The following is a 19,253-nucleotide window of genomic DNA, read 5'->3' on the forward strand; positions in this document are numbered from 1 at the left end:
GCATTTCAGCTAAAGTCCTCCCTGAGAGAGTCCTGGGAACCACTGGGACTTTCTAGTGGCTTCCCCCAGGTCCCCCTCCCCTAATGATACACACCTACTTTCAAATTTCTGATCCTCTCTAATTCTCCTCCATCTCCTCCCATATCTGAACTGGTCTCCTTTTCTCTCCAACTCCCCTTTCCCTCCCAGATCCCTCTCTCCCTCTACTTCCCAGAGATGATTCTCTTCCCCCTATGGGTAATACTGTAGCATCCACACTTTGGTGTGATGGTCTTTCTTCTTGAGTTTCATATGGTCTGAGTTGTATCATGGGTATTCCGAGCTTTTTGGCTAATCTCCACTCACTTATCAGTGAGTACATATCATGTGTGTTCTTTTGTGACTGGGTTACCTCACTCAGGATATATTTAAGTTCTATCCATTTGCCTGCGGATTTCATGAAGTCATTGTTTTTAATAGCTGAGTAGTACTCCATTGTGTAAATGTACCACATTTTCTGTATCTACTCCTTGGCTAAGGGACATCTGGATTGTTTTCAGCTTCTTGTTATTATAAATAAGGTTGTTATGAACATAGTAGAGCACGTGTCCTTGTTATATGTTGGAACATCTTTTGGGTATATGTCCAGGATCGGAATAGCTGGGTCCTCAAGTAGAACTATTTCCAACTTTCTGAGAAAATATGAGACTGATTTCTAAAGTGGTTGTACCAGCTTGCAATCCCACCATTAATGAAGGAGTGGAGCAGAAAAGGAAGGAAAAGCTGTCCAGAGACTGACCTACCTAGGGATCCATCCTATCTGCTGACACCAGACCCAGACACTATTGTTGATGCCAAAAAGTACTTACTGGCAGGAGCCTGGAATAGCTGTCCCCTGAGAGGTTCTGCCAGAGCTGGACCAATACAGATGTGGATGTGCACTATGAAACACTGGACAGCACAGGAATGCCAATGGGGAAGTTAGGGCAAGAACCGTAGGAGCTGAAGGGCTTGCTCCCTCACAGGATGAACAATACCAACCAGCCACACCCTCCAGAGCTCCCAGGGACTAAACCACCAACCAAAGAGCACACATGGAGAGACCAATGGCTCCAGCTGCACATGTAGCAGAGGATTTCCTTATCTGGCATCACTGGGAGAGGAGTCCCTTAGTCCTGGGGAGGTTTGATGACCCAGGATAGGGGAACACTAGGCCACTGAGGCAGGAATGGGTGTGAGGGTGGGGGAGCACCCTCATAGAGGCAGGGGAGGGAACAGGGGATATGGGGCTTATGGAGGGGAAACTGGGAATGGGATAACATTTGAAATGTAAATAAATAAAATAACCAATAAAAATTTGATACCCAAACAACAACAACAAGAAAACACGGCCATAATGATACTTCTAGCTCCTCATGTTCTCCGGTCCCTTTTCAAGAGGAAGGGAGTGTGTCTTCTTTCTGTGGAAGGGACTGGCTTGACATGTGGAGTGGCGTGCAAGCAATGCTACCTTTCAGGCCATGGCACCCAGTGCAGCCCCCTGGCTGCCCCTCTTAGAACACTGGCACCACGCAGAGGAGCTGAGGACCTGGACCACAGGCCCTTTGAGTTCCCAGGTCAGCGTCGACTCAGTGGCTGTTTGGAAGGGCCAGGGAGGCAGATTCTGCCATGTGGAGCTCTGGTCAGCATGCAACCTTCTGAGAAGAATGAATGGTTAGCAGTCCTATGAGCCAGTGGTTCAGGATGACTGCCTACTTGATGCTGGACAACCAGAACCGGTGGAAATGAAAGGCTTTTGTGGCTTCTGACTTGTAGAGCAGAGCCCTGTGAAGAACGGGCACTGGCAGAATAGTGTCCACACTGAGACACAATGACGTCATGACTCCAGGGAGCTAAGACCTTGCTGCCAGAACCTCCCTTGCCGGAGAGTGTCAGACAGATACACACCACTTCTTTATCTCTCCTGGCCAACTACCATGTCCCAGTGTCTGCACTTGCCACAACACTGGGACACAGCAAATCCTTACAGTGCTCTCCCTGTCTCTGGAATGTAGTGATGGTGTGGAAGGGCTCCGGGACAGTCAGGACCTTAGGTGTCCCGCATGGCCACAGCATGCATATCTTGCTGGCCCTTCACAGTTAGCTCAAAGAGAGACAAGTTCTGTCACCAAGACTGTGGGGATCAATGAATCGGGCCGACAGTGGAGAGACTGGAACAGAATACCACAGCCCGTGGACATGGCTCCAGAGGCATGCCAGGACACCCAACTGCTCGTCTTCTGGCAAGAGTGAACTTCGAGAAATTCGCAGTGCTGTGGCCTTTGCAGGAAGTGTGTCTAGTCTTTTCTTTGTCATTATTTTGTTCTACTTGATTTTGCTATTTTGACTTTTTTGGGACAGGGTCTTACAGTACAGCCTAGGCTGACCTGAAGCTCATTATGTAGCCCAGGTTGGCCTTGGACCCACAATCTCTTCACCTTTATCCCACAATGCTTGGATTATAAGCTGACTCCTTTCCTCTTCTTTCTCAGGTTCTTGCTAGTAGGCCAGGCTAGCTTCAAACTCATAATCTTCCAGCCTTACCTGTGTGTACACCCAAACATTAGCTCTATGTAGGATATAATGGTACTGATGTGGCTCTTTGCTGGTGCTTGGTGCTGAGCATGCCCTTATATATCTCACAGCAGTCCCACTATCATCCCACTTTACAGATGAGAAAATCGAGGCACAGAGAGACTGAGAGGTTCTTGTACAGTCTGACGGCAGGCTTGGGGAATCTGGTCTGTATTGCCTCCATTGCTGACAGACCCTGGAAGGAAGTTCATAGAGCATGGACTAGAAGGGGCACGATGGGGTCAGGGGGACACAGACAGGAGCACCACCCTTTATTTAGCAAATCTAAGTACAGATAAATGTGAAGTGGAGCAGAGACCCCAAGCATCCCAGCATCTGCTCCCCAAATCCACAGCTCCTGACACACTGACTCTTCTGTTCTATACCATAAGCAGCTTCTTTGCTTCCGCTCTGTTCTCTAGGCAGGAGAAGCATGAGGGAAACACCTCAGTGCTGTGGTGTGCAGAGGAGACAGTGGAGGTGGAATGGGGGGCGGTGCATGGCTGGGGTTGCCTTGCTCAGCAGCTGCTGCTCCGGAGGATGAGGAGTTGGCCAGTAGCACTGCTTACTTGTGAACATTTTGAATGATGCCTCAGGCTTAAGGGCCGGGCAGCAGCTCTTCCTTATCTGAGGTTTTGTGTTCACAGTTTCAGTTATTCACAGATGAGAACAAACTTCTAGAAACCATATGGTTCTGAGAAGCACAATGAAGCCGTGCCCTGCTCTCTCCTGTCTGTGGAAATGAAGAGTACCCATACTGCCCATGGGCCTCCTCTTTGTCACTGAGGCCACCTGGGGTATCAACCGACCTTGGCAGCATCAAAGAGCTGTGTTCAAGCACCCCTTAATTTACTTGATTATGCCCCCAAAGTGCAAATTATGTGCTGAGAGCAGGGTGCTGGCAAATCTGATAAGCCAGGGAGAGTCTGTGCAGTGCTTCCCTTAGGTGGGAAGATGAAAGTTCCTGACCTGATGAGGAAATACATAATTGTAGTGGAGGTTGCTCAGATGTATGTAAGAACAAGTCTTCAACCACTGAAATGTGAAGAAGAGAAAGGGGACAGTGCCAGGTTCAGTGTCGCGCTTGCAAAGTGCACACACTATGACCCGAGTGCATGCCATTTGCTTAGCAAAGAAGGCATCGCTTTTATCCCTACTTCAAGGGTGGCTCAGTCATTCTGAGTGTCTATGGTAAAAACACTGGCATCCACAGGGTGTGTGCCTGTGCTTCAGGTCTTCAATGGGAGTTGAGGAAGGTGTTCCCTACTCTCAGTGGGACTAGTGTAGGTGGAAGGAGAAATCAATGGTTTCAAGCTATGCTGAATGAGCTTTGTAACCTGAACTTTCTGATCATCTCCCTCAGCACCTGCTGTATGCAGAACCGAGTGCTGAGGGTCCAGAAGATAAAAACATCCACCCTCCAGGTTCCAGCCATAGCTTTCACGGTCTTTTCTGTCAGATGTGTAGTGAGAAAAATGTTCTAGTCATGCGTGTGTAGATATGAGAGGTGGGCTATGCTGCTTCGCCTAACTGGATGTGATGAGTTCTTCCATGTCTGTTCCCTATGCAGTGCTGAGTAGTCATCTGACTGGTCTGACCACCAACACCCAATGCCTTATGATGTATATTTAGAAAATAACTACTTTGAAAGGCATCAACCTGGAGGAAGACAGCTAAGACACATAGTTATAAAAGACAATGTATAAATACAGCCACAAAATATGTATAAAAGGTACAGAGCCCCAAGGGAGACTAAAGGGCTAGAACCACCCTTCTCAGAATTCTCTTTGCAGTGATCTAGAGTGGGGATAACTACAGGACACGGTCAGAGTTGCCATTTATGGTCTGCACTTTGGAAACCACACGAGAATAGGAAAGAATGAGATGGACTCCCAGGCTTTTGGTAATCTGCATCCATTGCTTAGCCATCTAGGGCCTCAGTTTCCTCACTGGGCGGAATGGGATCAGGACAGGACCCGTCTGCTGAGGTTGTCGTGAGGATGACCAGGAGGGTGGCTAGATGCATGCTGGCTGACTGCTCCCCGTGGACTGTCATTACAACAGTGGCTGGGAGGCCTGGACCCTGTTGACATCAGCTGTGAGTCTATCTGCATCCCTCCTTCCCTCTCGACAGGCTCTGGGGCAGAGTGGAAGCCCCTCTGTCTAGTTATGTCCTTCACAACATAGGTTTTTGAGATGCTATGGCAGCTGGGAGAACACAATTCTTCCCCTAAATCTACTCTCAGGAGCTTTCACTCTAAGGTCAGCTGGCTGAGGAAAAGGGTGTCCAACGGTGGCCCCATTTCCCATGCTGACCCATCAGGGTTCCAAGCTTCCTAGTCAAAGCCAGGTGGATAGCTGGACACAGGAAGAGAGGGGGAAATACTTAATACTTACAGGGGTAACTTTCAAGCATGGGACAGTGACAGAAAATGTACCTGGGAGCCCAGTGACAACATCCTAATACAGCCCATGGTTACCACTGGGTGTCTAAGCTTGTAGAGGGAGTACTTAAGTACAGACATTAGAAACCATGTCTATCCCAGAAGCTATGCTGTTTTAAGTTTCCTCTCCTCTCTCTTCTCCTCTCCTCCCCTCTCCTCTCCTCTCTTCTCCTCTCTCCTCTTTTCTCCTTTTCTCTTTTTCCCTCTCCTCTTTTCTCCCCTCTTCTCTCTCTCCTTCCTTCCTTTGCAAATGGCCACAAGGAAGAGCTCCTCAGGACAGAGGGGCAGAGAATGACTCAACAACTCTGGGGTTAAACTCAGCAGAGGAGCCCTGGACACATTAGAAAGTTGCGTTGCATTGCTTTGTTAAGAAAAAAAAAAAAAGGAAAAAGAAGAGACAAAGAGATAGAAATTGAGTACCCAGGGATTGTGTTAGAAGCTGCTGGTATTGGGGAACAGGAGAACAAAGGGTTGAGGGCCACTCCAGACAATTTACTGCTCAGTTTCCAGTCCGATGTCTGGTGTTTGTCCTTCTGGAATGGGCCAGTTTTCCTGGAATATGCTTTTATTGAACTCCGAAAGGCTGGATCTTTTATGCAGATTAACTCACTATTTCAGAGACTCTTTGAAGTTGGAAAAACATTCTGTTATTTCCAAGAGTTATTGCTGCTGAAATATGGGCAAAGCCTGGGAGGTCAGTCTGCAATCTTGTTTAGATCCTTTTAAATTTAGAAACTTTACAGTGGCTTAAAAATAGATCCCATTTGTATACTTTCTCCTGCTTTTATCCCTACTTCAAGGGTTGCTCAGTCATTCTGACCCAACCCAGACATGAGCCAGAAAAATCCAAGCAGTCTGTGGACCACAAGGAAGTGCATCTCTAAATGAGTCTTGGGATGATACTAGGAAGACGCAGTTGCTCAGTAACCACAGAGTGAGTTCTAGTGAACAGTAAGTAGTGGGTGACACTACTTTCTCAGGTGGGACACAGGGTCTTGAGTAAACGGTTTCCAGTGGTGCTCTTGAGGATGCCTTGTGACCCCACTTAGGGTGAATGTGTTGTTGGGGAAAGATCATAAGACTCGGGTCCAAAGAGGCTGTAGGAAGCTGTGATCTCAAGGTTCACACCACCAGATGATCAAAAAAAAAAAATTGTCTTGATTGTATAACATTGTCTCCCCACAGGGCTAAGGATATGCCAACATCCCCATGCCCAGCAAAGGGAACATGTGACCCTCTCATGGATCCTTACCTTCATGAACATACTGAATCCAGTTTTAAGGAGATCGGTGAGGCCTGAGGATGTATGTTCAATGTCGATGGGGTCTGGCTTCTCAGGATTAAATATTTCTTCCACAACCTGCTTCAACAGAGGCTTATAGGATGCCTGAGAAGACAGAACACCGTGCTGTGAGTAAATGCACTTGTTTGGTGCATCTGGGGACAGTTTTATTGACATCCAAGGAAGTAAAACCAGTTTAGTTTGATTCTGGGCAATGGTTATGATTTTGTATGTGCAAGATTATGGAAAAGATTAGAATATGGAAAATAACTTAAAAATAAACAATTGGAACTTTAAAAATATCTTTATTAATTCTTTGAGAATTTCATACAATGTATTTTGATCATATTTACCCCAACTCTTCCCCTTAACTTCTTTCACATCTGCCCCCAACTCCTTCTCTATCCCTTTCCAAAGGACACTTTGTATCCTCTAAACCTGTTTAACAGCACATGGCTCTAGGCACGCTTATTCTATGCTCTCGTGTGACCCCGCCTCTCTGCTTTCTTCTACCATCAAATGTCCCTCACCAGAGCTTTAGTTATAGTAGGACCAAATGCTCAATGGTACTTTTATGTAGGAAAGATGGTGGGAAACAAAGTCTTGTTGTTTTATATAAGAAAGAAGATGGTCTCTAAACATTTTTAGGCTCATCTCCTCCACTAGGAATGTGAGTGCTTATGTGCAATGACTGTCACCGTCCTTCCTCCACAGAGCTCAGCTCCATGTATGGCTGCCTCAGAAGCTAAGATGACAGAAGGAATCTGCCCCAGGTCAAGGTGGGAACCGGCTCACAGAACAGTAGGCATCTCTGTTGATAAGGGTGATGTTAGATTGCCATGCCTCTGCTTTGATGGGTGGTGCTGAGCACTTTTCTTTTCTGTGACCTGCAGGCCCATCTTTAGGTCTGTCTGGAGGCGGCTGTTTTCTGACCTCTTTCCCGAGTTCTTGCTAGACAGTCCTTCCTGAGTCTTTTGTTCTCACAGACTGGGCCACCTTCCTCCCAAACCCATTGCTGCCTCTGCTGCCCCAAACTCATCTGGTGGTACATGTGGGGTGTTCAGTACAAAGGCACACCTGGTGCCTCCCCCTCTGAACACTGCCTGGTGTATATCACTCCAGGAAGCCATGTTCTAGCAGGGCACTGCTGAGAGGTATCATATTGAGCTCTGTGTGGCTATGTCCATGGGTGAACACGAGGTGCTGTAGCCATGGTTACAGATATGTCAGTGTACTGACACTATCTCTAGCTTGTTGGTTTTGCTCTTCTTAGAGAAAGCCCAGGTTACATCTCCATATTCTAAGTCCCTTAAATAATGCAGAAATGCAGCAGTGTATAGACTGTCAATATCATGTCTCCCCCCACATCTGGGAGGGCGAGTGTTTGCTCAGTGGAGGATCCCAGTTTCCTGGTATTACTGGTGAGACCACTGTACACAGAGGAATTCCATGATTAATGATCATGCTGAGTGAGCTCTGCCTAGGAACATTGATAAGGTAGAGGCAAAGCTACCGGCCGGCCTTGCTCATAACTAGAGGAAATCAGATTAAAGTCACATCAAAATAGCTTTCTTTAAAAAGGTGTATTTACGTGTATATGCCTTCAGAGGCCAGGGCAGGGATGTGTATGATTCCTTGCAAGTTATAGGCACCTTGTGAGTCACCTAACCAAGATAGGTTTTTAGAGATCCAGACTGAAAAACACCAACTGAAAATTTCTGAAAACATATACCTCTGACTTTGCCATGGGGTACCGGGCACTCTTAGGCTGGTTGGAGAGGAAACTGTTTTAGTCAATGTGAATGTAATTCAGTAGCTCTTACCAAAGCTCAAACTGCATCTGACACAGCAATTCCACTCCTACCAGTTGATTTTCGGTTATATTCATGCATGGAAACCCATTCAGAAAGCACCATTGATCCTTTGAAGTAAGGGGAGATTAGAAACTACTGTCTTAGTCGCTGTTCCATTACTGTGAAGACACCATGACCATGATGGCTCTTCTAAAAGGGCCTTTAATTAGGACTTGCTTACTGTTTCAGATCATCATGGAATGTTGGGAACGTGACAAGGAAGGTCTATGGTGACAGGGCTAAAAACAGGGTGCAGTCTGGCACGTGAGTGGACAAGTGTGAGGTGAGAAACGCTGTGATAGGCTGGTCATTATAGAAAGTGGCAGGGAGCATGGGACAGCGTGTAGCTGCTGAGGAGGGACACACTGCAGTGGTGACTGAAGGGCGGTGCCAGGTTAGGGAGAGGCAGGCAAACGATTGTGCTAATTGCTTTCTGTCTCTCTAAAGCAGACCATCAATACAAACAGATCCCTTTTTGCTCATTGAAAGTTTATAATAAATGATTCATGCATGGAAATAAGACTGGGAGAAGCACACTAAAATGTTAACCCTGGGCTCAGGGCAAGATGGATGTTTGATTTCTCTTCTTTCTACATTTTCCAAATTAATAAATTTGATATAATGATCCAATAAACATTTTAAGTAAATTAAAAAAGGCCTTCGGTTTTATAGACAAGTAAACAGTCTTATCTACCATCAGGGCCCTTCTGGATATTTGGTCTCTTAGATGCTGAATCTTTAAAGCTCTTCCCTCAGGAGAGCCCCTTGGTCAATAATAATCAACTACCTCATCAGCACTGTCAACTGAAAGGACACAACTTCTTCCTCAGTGAGGGGATTCACTGTTTTCTTTTGCTGTGACCAAAGACCTGACAAGAAGCAACTTCTGGGAAGAAAGGTTGACTCTGGTGATCTAGTCCACAGTGCAGGGCAGAGAGGAACGTGGGGTCAGTGAGAAATGGGGGTGGTACCTGGAGGCCCTCAGCAGGCTTCTCTACCCCCACTTTATTCCATCTGGGACCCCAGTCCACAGGATTGTGCCACCAGCATTCAGGTGGGTCTTCACAACCACTTAGCTAATCTTCTCTAGAAAAGCCATCACACACACAACCATAGGGGTGCCTCATTACACAGAATGCTTATTAATCCAACCAAGTTGACTGTCATATTTTGTTTACCATTACTGTGGTAGGACCAGTGTTCAGCGAAGCATGCTATCAACTGATCCTCCTCCTGCTTGCTATACATCTCTGGACATCTATACTTCCAGCTTTTGAGCAATGAGACTAAGAAGGATGAGGTAGGGCTTTCAGAAACATGCCTTTTAAAATGGGAACATCCTTTTTTTTTTTTTTTTTTTTTTTTGATTTCTCTGTTGTGCTACATAGAACATGGAAGCAATGTCTGGAGCCACAGCAGGTATCTTAGAAGACAAGGGTATTCCTAAGGCCATGAATGGACAGGAGCAGCTGTGATAGCCACGGCACAGGAGCCAGGGCCACTCACAGGAAAAATGGCCTCGTTTATTTAAGCTGCTAGTCTCCAGGTCACTGCTACTTGCAATGGAATGAAATAATGATAGAAAAGATGAGGGAATTCAAGGTGGAAAGGCCACTCCTTCCTTTGAGGAGCTAATAGGTTTATAGAAAACAGTAAGGTTGTTGCCATCATACGATCTGCCAACCACAGAAGGGAAGAGCAGTGGTTCAGGGGAGGAGTCAGACCTGGGTCAGGGTGGTCCTGACCTCAAGCGGAAGCACTATGCACTGTCTTCCTCTCTCTAAGGCTTGGTGTGTTAGGGGTGATGGGGTTGTTCTCAGTACTCTAGAGATCCTAGCATGGGTGGGGGGGGGTTGGTAGGAGGCACAGAGGGTTTAGGGGAAGAATGGATGTTCCTGGATGGACCTATCTCTCTATTCCCTTCCCCCTTTCTTCCTTCCTTGGTCTCCTTCCTGCTGTGCTATGAGGCTGAGCACTAGCTGTGCTTACAGCAGGGCTGGGCTCCCTTGGAGCAGAGGTTTGAAGGCACCATATTCATTCTTGAGATTTTGTGATTGCCCTGTGTTCCAGGGGAAGGTCCAAAATCTCTTATTTATTTAAGGCAGGGAGGCAGCAATTATTTAGAGTGTGGAAATAAATCATAATTAAAAGTACAAGACAGCACACAAATCCAGAAGGGTTTCTCTACTGTCTGACACACTCTTGGGATGTGAATCTCATATGCTTTTTGGCTGCAACCATTCTGTTCTCATATGGCAATGCTTTGGACTCAGCATGTCATTTTAGAGATGGGACAGGTAACCTCCTGGATGTAGTTAGTAGTGGAGGCTGACCTGTGACTCTGAAAGCACTGTTTGTGCATTGCCAGCTGAGTCTGTGTGACTCTGCCACAGGGGCGATGGGAGGGGTTGGCAAGGCAGGAGGAACCAGCAGGGACTTGCTCTACCTCGGGGCTCTGCTACTCCTAACAGACTTTCTCTCACTTTAGGCTGACTTCCAGACTTTTGTTGTGAGATCCAACATATTATCTTTTCAGGATAAGCCATTTATAACATTTGTCTTTTCTCCATTAGTACTCACGAGCCAAACATAGTAAATAATGGAAACATGGGTGATTTAAAAAATAAGCTCATAAGCATTGCTGAATAAGTAACAGACCCGAAAACCCTCAGATTTCTTATTAAAACAATAAAGTACAGAACACCCAAGACTTGTACGTGTAAAGAAGATTCTTTAGGAGGGCTGGCTTGGGTAGAACGCAGCATGTGTTTCCCCTCCCCGGAAAGCACATTTCAAGTCTCCCAACATGGGCTGTGCTGATGACAGCTTGCTGCCTTCCTCATGTCCCTGGAGGAAGGGGCTTTGGCTGTCATGGAACTTTGTGCTTTGGGAGGCACCATGCACTTCTCAGGGGGGAGCAGCAGAAGGACAGATGGGGCTTCTCTGGAGCGCCACCACATCTCTCTTAGGGTCCGGCTGCTTCAGGATTAAGCAGGTCCCTACGTCTGCCATTTATGCTTCGCTTCTCCTCCGAGCTCTGGGGGCAGGGAGGGGTCTGTGTTTGGTGGTCTCCTCACTCAGAGACCTTGCAGTGAGTGAGTCCGGCATCCCCAGGGCATTGTAGCCCTGTCCTGGAGAGGTCAGGTCAAAGAGAGAGGAGGCAGGGTGTGCAGAAAGATGCTACCACCCTGCATGAGAACTATCGCTTCCACCCATAATTTACGGACCTGGGTGGGTCACAGGCCCACTGTTACCTGCAAGGGAATCTAGATCTTGTGCTATTGCTCATTCTCAGGAGGTAAAGGACATAGGGTTAAAGAACACACAGCATTGTCGGAGCCAGAGACACGCTGAGGACTGAAATGAAGTAGTAATTCCCCTCTTTTCTCACTTGCCTGTGTGGGCAGAGGGTTTAATAACCCTCTGCCCTCTGCATAGGAATTTGACTTTTGCTTAACTTTCCAGCCCTGTTTCCCTGGCAACCTGATAAAGAAAGAATGTTAGACTAGGAGACGGGCAAGACTACTAATGGCAGAGATGACCCCTGCATGGAGCACTGCTCTAGACTGGGAGAACTACAAATATTTGATAGACAGCTAGAGCTTTGGGCTTCTCCAAGTCTGACAACTCTTGAATAATAATTGGGAGTGTCCCTTTGAGGAGTGTTGGGACTGTGGAGTTATGACTGAGAAAACAGCCCCTACAGGGCGTGAGGATTCCAAGCCCAGGGGGAATCTCAGTACCATGTCAAATAGCTCCCAGATCACTGTGTGGATGGCACCATGCCTCATGGTGCTTACAAGGACTGTCCCAGGGAAGTGAAGTGGCCACTGTTCACTGACTGTCTTCTGGTTCTGGGCAGGCTGGCACCACAGAGCTAGCCTTGATGCTAGGCCCATTATGCACAGCACCCATGTTATGATTAGGGACTTATGAAGATGACATCATTTTTAAAAATATCAGCTGGAAAAAAGTACACTAAGGTCAGAATAATGTTTGGTATATGAGTACATCTGCCTTTATACAATTTGGGGAATAAAAAATAAAAATAATAAAAAACTAAAAAATAAGTATCTATAATAAAAATAAATAAAATATAAATATAATAAAATAAGAATAGAAAATGGAATCAGTTTTCCCCAATGGATTTCTCCTCTACCAGCAAGCATCAATTTCAAATAGCTTCTTGGTTAGAGATAGAACTTTGTGTCCACTGCAGATGTTTTCAAGAACAAATTGGGGTTAAAAATATCATACTTGAAGAAGTTATGAAAAACAAAATACTCGTTTGTATCCCTTCTAAGCTCTGTGTAGAGATAAGGTGTGGTTGTGTCTACAAGCCTGTGCTGAGCTCCTGAGGAAAGGCCCAGGTGCAGTGGTTTCTGACATTATTAGGTATCTGTTGCCAAGGAGACCTGACCTGGTGCCCAGCCCCATCCCATTAAGGGGACTTTGCTCTGCTGGCTAGTGTGTAGAGCCAGAAGCCCTTGGTCCTGCTTTTTTCTACACGCAGTTCCATGCACTGACATCTTAGGAGAACTGCTCACAGAGGGGGCACAGCTTGCTTCAGTCCAACATTGTATAAAAAAAAAAACATCTTTGGAAATGCTGGTGGCTTGTGTGGCAATTTTATTTGTTCATTTGCCTTTTGTGATACTATGATTTTTTTCTCCTTTTATCTTCTTAAAGGAAATTGTTTGAAGATTATAAAGTGTTTCAATTTATCTCTTAATCTATCCATCCACCCATCTTTCCTTCTATCCAGAAGCAAACTGTTTCTTAAAACATTGGATATAATCTTTTCAATGTCGATATGAAGAAATGGAAGCCAGGCTTACTAAAGAGTTTCCTTAAAAATCACACCACAGTTAGAAGTGTCTTTGGGACCATATCAAGCTTTCTGGACCTCAGTTTAGTTCTGTCCTGTGCTATTTTTCTTTCTCCCCAAAAGGTAGTTGAGCAGGTCTGGGGTTAGGTAGTTATTAATATGCAATTAGGAGGGAGAACAGAGGTTGACTTAGAATACGGAACTGTTGGCCAGAGCTAGGGAGTGCTGACAAAGGAGATGGGGCCCAGAGACTGCTCAGACAGCCTTTCCCCAGGCATGAGATGAATTGAGCCTCCTTGAGCACAGAGGTTCTAGGCACTCTTGTTCAGCCACCAGGGGCATAGAAGAAGACTCACATCTGGGCTTCATTGACTCCAGAGCCTCTGTCTTAGAGACTTATGCAACAATGACTGTCATCATTTTGGAGGCAGATGACACTTGACTGGAAAGGCCTGTGAGCTCCTTGCCCCTGAGACATTACTAATGTTCTCCTGATGCTGCAGCTGAGGCATGAGGCACATTAAACATGGTGCCATGGGGGGATAAAGGGGGAACCTAGGAAAGAAATAGTGAGGAGTGGGAGGGTACAAAGACCAGGGCCCAGGTTCCTGGAAGGCTTCTGGTCTACTCCAGCTTACACACAAGCAAATGTTAGCACTGAATTTCTTAGAGGGCCATCCATGGTCCTGACCTCAGCAGGCTGGAGTTGGAGGTCTATGACCAAAAAGACAGGGCATTTTTTAGGCACCAGATAGATAGTGTCATAGGTCAATGTTACTTTTAGGAACCCATGTAAAAGGCCCTAGTGGCTTTTGGTAACAAAAGGAAAAAGATTTTACAGCTCAAAGTAATGTTTTGACTTCAAAATGTCACTTTTCTGGGTACCTCTTTATTTTCTTTATGTTGTTACCTCAAGTCCCCACACAGGCTATCACAAGAATTCTCCAAATTCTCAGGGCATCTCTGTGAGAGAGTGTCCTTCTTACAGAGGAGGAATTGGCCACAGAGAGGTGAACCACTTGACAAACCACACACAATAAGAGGCATAGCTGGGCTGTGAACCCAGGTTTTAGCATCTACCAAGCTGCCTGTCTGTCCACCCAGAATGGGCAAGTGCAAGGATTACCCATAGATCCAGAGTGAGTAAGAGAGGCTGATTCTGGTCAAGTGCTATGTTCTTCCAGTCAGGATCCTCCTGTCCCCATTCCCCAAACTGTCCTGACTAGATCAGTCCTGGCTCCTCAGGACTTCTAGATGTCCAGTGCAGACCTCACTCACTGCTTCTTCCAGAGCTTTGGTCACTTTTTTAACAAATCATGTTGTGATGGCTATTCCTGGTTGTCAGCCTGACTATATCTGGAATGAACCACAATCCAGAATTGGAAGGCTCACCTGTGATCCAGATCTTAAGGCTGGGAAACACAAGTTTCTGACCTGGATCTTGGCATGGAGATCTTGAGGTATAGTGGCTGTGAAAAGTTTAGGCCCAGGCAAGGGAGTGCACACCTTTAATCCCAGGAGAGTAGGCGAGAAGATCTCTGAGTTCAAGGTCAGCCTGGGACAAAATAAGTCCCAGACCCAGGCATAGTGGTACACATCTTTAATTGGGCCTCACCTTCTGCTGGAGACCTACAGTGGACATTGGAAGAAGGAATATGTTTTCTTCTTCGCCTGCTTGCATTTACTTGTCGGCACATCTGGAATCTACTAGCCTTGTGGGACTGAGCAAATACTAGATCCTTGGACTTTCCATCCACAGCTGACCATTGTTGGGGAGTTAGACTGCAGACTGTAAGTCATCATGACTAATACACATGTTCATCTTCAGATGAGTGGAATGCTATCTGCACATCACATATGAGTCTCCACTGAGCTAAGGGAAATGGATAAAGAAGGAGTAAGAAATGCCTCCAATGATAGCTGGGAAAAGAGTGACTCACAGAGTTAGCATGCATATATCTGAGCAGGGAAGAAGGCACAGGGAAGGAGCCTGGTACTGCAGAACCTCCAGACCCAGGGCAGAGAGGTAAGAGAACCGTGTAAGGCAGATGGGATCAGGAACCCAGGGCAAGACAAGGATTTATCCTGTCCAAGGTGTGTTGACTATCTCAACTAGATCTGTGTTGTGATAGCATGTTCTCGGTAGAAAGCACACATTTTTCTTAAAGTTATGGGACCAAAGACCACATTGGAAGAAGTGACAGGCAGAAATCTGTCTAGTGTGCTACACAGTTTTCGCTGCTATGCAGACCACCTGAGGGTAGCCAGCTTACAGGGAACAGCTTCATTTTAGCACATGGTTTCTGAGGTGTGTGGCTATTTATTCTCTGGCTTGTGGTGAGGTGGTTCATTATGTGTGTAGTGGAAGAGACACAGAGTTTCTGGTGTCCAGAAAGTGGGGATGGAGTGGGGCACATTTCCAGTGAACTAATTCCTTCAATGAGGCCTTACCTCCTTAAGTTACCAGCTCTCAGTGGCACCATCAGCAGAGGACCAAGTCTACAGCACACATGGGGACATGAAAGTCCAAACTATAAAGCCTGCCAAGTCTTCTCTTCAGAGCCAACATGGCTTGCCTCAGACTCTAGTCTATTCCTGTACTCACCCACTTACAGAGAGCCTCTGACCAGGAGTGAAGAGTTCCACTGAAGATGCACCCCACAAATGTTTAGTGATCACCTCCAGTGTGTAACCCATGCCTGTAGACTCCAAGGATGTGACAGAAGACAAAACATATCAGAATCCCTTGTACCCACTGAACTCACAGCTGTAACAATAGCTTGGAAAACGAAACACCCGAGGAAATGATCCACAGTCCTGTGGGTGTGCTCCCAGCAAACAGGAGGATCTGGTCTCAGAGATGTGAAGTGACTTGCCAAGTGTCCCATAGTAGGAAGCATAGCATCCTTTCTTGCCCTTTAGTCTCTTCCCGCCTCCCATAAATCTGTTTATTACATTTCCCCCCTGAAACTTTTAAACATAAACTTCTATGCCTTTTTTTATTTTAAATTTTGCTATATCTTTTAGGAAATTAGAACAATGCTTCCTAGAGAGCTCCGCCATGTTTTCTCTCCCCCAAAGTGGGAACTCCCCATCAAGCAGAGCCTGAGACATGGATTCAAAGTCAGCTGTGCACAGCAAGCCTGCCTCTGTTTCATTCCCTTCTCTTTCTACTGCCGTGGAGTGTTTCTCCACCTTCACATCATTCCTGTTTTCATCTTCACAGTGTGCACTCCGCACCCCTCTCTCCCAATCTGTCAGTCTCGACACCGGGGAGTCCTGCTGAGTGTGTTGATGTCACTGGATTACTATGAGGGGAAGCATATGCTGCATGGAAAACTTCATTTTCTGAAAGTCATGGCTGTAGAACAGCCCTGAGGCCCAGAGGCATTGTGGTGGGAGAGGGTCCAGGTCGCTCCTCAGTGTCCTTATCATGCCATGATTTATAGCTAACATGCATTTATGTGAAGCCAGCCAAATCAGTGCCCTGTGATGGTCATAAAATGGAAAAGACCTCATTAATTTTATGGTTTATTTTCTCTGCCAACTGGTGCAGCCATTTGCCTTTTGACAGTCTCTGGTTTAAATGTCATATATCACCAGCCTCAGCATGCCTTTGTCTACAACTCATACAACAACAAAAAAATTGTTCATTTTTTTGAATGATATATGTTTGGTGATCTGATTGACTTTATATTCTGTGGTGGTGCTGGTCTCAGATTTGAAAACAAAGGATGAGAAACGCTGCTTTAACATCAAGTACCAAACTCTATGGTCTTGATATCTTTGTGGGTGATTTTGGATGATTATCAGCACCATTGATCAATACTTCTAGAACCTCTTTGAGAACCAAAGTACATAGGGGCCTTTGGGTAGGTTGCAAAGATGCCACCTGCCCATGGCTACTATGTATACGTGACAGATAACTTCCTTTTGGAACCCAGGCCGATGCTTCTCTGGCCTCCTTGCTGTGAGAACCAAAGGAGACTAAGAGTAAGAACCTGGGTTCTGCTGGGTTACCATGACAACTGTGCATGCACTTAAACAGCCAGTGCCCTCCGATGAGCTCACCACTCAGTCCCAACTTCCTACTATGGCACACCAAGTACTATTAAGCTCATCAAGAAGCCTCAGTAGGTTTTACCAGAGACATCCTGGGGAGGGAGAGGCGAGTCCCACAGCCATCCTCTTTTTCCCATCAGAAATCCCGGTTCTTCTGTGGAAGCTCATGTTTGCCACCAGGAGCCTTAGATCTCACTTGACATTGACCACGAGATACTTTAGGTTCCACAGCACCAGGTGTCTTTCCCCTTGGGAATTCCTGCATGGTCTCCCATTCAGGATTTTACAGAGCCCCTCCTTTAATCTTGGGTTGTCCTACCTTTCTTCTCAAGGTCAGTCAAAGCAATCTCTGTAGGTCCTTAGAAAGTCGCAGGGGAATTTTTCTAACAGTGTTTCCCTTGTCACAAACTTCCTTTCCACAGTCCGACAAACACTTGCCTTATATCGATTATCAAGTTGATGAGCTGCTAGAAGAATAAAATTGGGACTACATACAGCCAGTCTGTCACTGGGAATGAATGGCAGCTGGACTCTAAGGGAACACCTTGCCTTGGGCTGTAGTCTACAGCTGAGAAGGACACATGGCTATAATCAGGGGTCATTTCCAACCCACTTTTCACCAGCTACATTGTCTGAGGACCAAACGAACTGAGACACATCTCAGACTTAGCAGAGCCCAAGTGCTCCATTAAGAGGGAACTTGGGAGTCTATCCAGAATGAAGTCCTTATTCCACAGAGGTGGAGGGGAAACTGCCTTGAGGCTGTGGCCTCAGAATCCTGAAGCATAACAGACAGACAGGATGATGTCACTTACCTGATGGGTGTTATTTCCAGGAACATACACAGACTTGAACTGCCTCATGAGACTCCTAGCTCCAGCAATCTCCCAAAGAGCCGTGAAGACCTCATTCACAGCAATTTGGGATTTGGGCAATGTCAGGTTAACTGCAGAGTCACAACCTGAAACAGTCCAGAGGTATTTTCATAAGTGAGCAAATCCTTCAGCTAAGTTTTCCTCTTGACAGCATGAGTTCAATGTAACAGTCTGGAGTTCCTTTAACCCTCTTTTCCCAGGCTGTTCACTAACTGGGTTGTTTTGATCATCTTTGAGTAACAGGACAAGTGTGAATGCTTCTGACAGAAGTGGGGCTCAGAATTGCCTGGCACCATAGCCACTGGCCCCAGTCACCAGCTTCCAGAGGCTTCATGGCAAACCAGGCTCCCTGGGGGCTTCGACCCTCTACACAGCATTGGGAAGCCAAGAAGAACACAAAGGAGCATGGCTGCTTGTGCTGGGACGAAGCTTTGGTCTGGATCCCCCTGACAGCTTCCAGAAGGTCTGAAGGCAAGACGGAGGGAGATGACAGAGCCACACTGGCTGGGATGGGCAGGTTCAAATGGTTGACCATGAAAGCAGCTTAAGAGGATGATGATAGACAATGGCAGTAATAGTAGTAGAAATAATAAAGTAATAATGATGATGATGATAATAATAATAAAGTGACAATCACTCTCACTGACTACTGTTCTGTTAGGCATCCATTCAGAAGAGAAATGATTAAGAATTAGACAGTGGTTCATAAAATACAGACATTTTGAGAACATCATGCTCAATTCTTAGACACACCTCTCATGTGGCCCCTCTGAGGTCACAGTCCAAGCTCCTCCCTGCAGAGCATGAGAAGGACACTGACACACAGGTTTGGGTACTCCTGGGAGTAGGCAGCCACCCAGGCCTCACCTGCAGGGTTGGTAGTGCTCCTGTGCTCTGCTGTCTACCCGGAACACCTGTCCTCCTGTCTGTCCTGGTCACCATCTCTTCCCATCTGAACTTTCTTTGGCTGTAGCAGTTTGTTGGGCCTTCCCATGAGCAGGCTAGAAGTGTTGGGCACTACATATTCACAGCAACAAACTCTGCTTCCTCTTCCCTCGTGGGATAATTCTGTGTGATGACCTCTACTGCCATTGCAGGGAGCTCAGGTGGCCTGAGCACCAGCTTCCACACAGGAAGCTGTTCATTAACATCTTCCGTCCTCTACCAGAGCCGTCAGTGATCAGACACAGAGAGCCTGACCTATAACCCCACCTAGTCTTCAACTCTGACAGCAACTTTATGACATGTCATCCGCATACCACAAAATTCTCCACTTAAAGTGCCCACCATAGAATAGCTTTCTTTATATTCAGACTC

The 19,253-nt window shown here is 46.3% G+C and overlaps 1 protein-coding gene across 1 annotated transcript in view; it reads right to left on the bottom strand.

The window, feature by feature from the left end:
* Positions 1 to 19,253, bottom strand: part of SCFD2 (sec1 family domain containing 2) — a 293,361-nt gene that overhangs the window by 13,242 nt on the left and 260,866 nt on the right. Inside the window, 2 exon segments of the mRNA XM_080936728.1 lie at positions 6,289 to 6,423; positions 17,877 to 18,022. Coding sequence (XP_080792854.1) covers positions 6,289 to 6,423; positions 17,877 to 18,022 — 281 coding nt within the window.

Source organism: Micromys minutus, assembly GCF_963924665.1.
Source record: "Micromys minutus genome assembly, chromosome: 1".
Taxonomy (NCBI): Eukaryota; Metazoa; Chordata; class Mammalia; order Rodentia; family Muridae; genus Micromys; species Micromys minutus.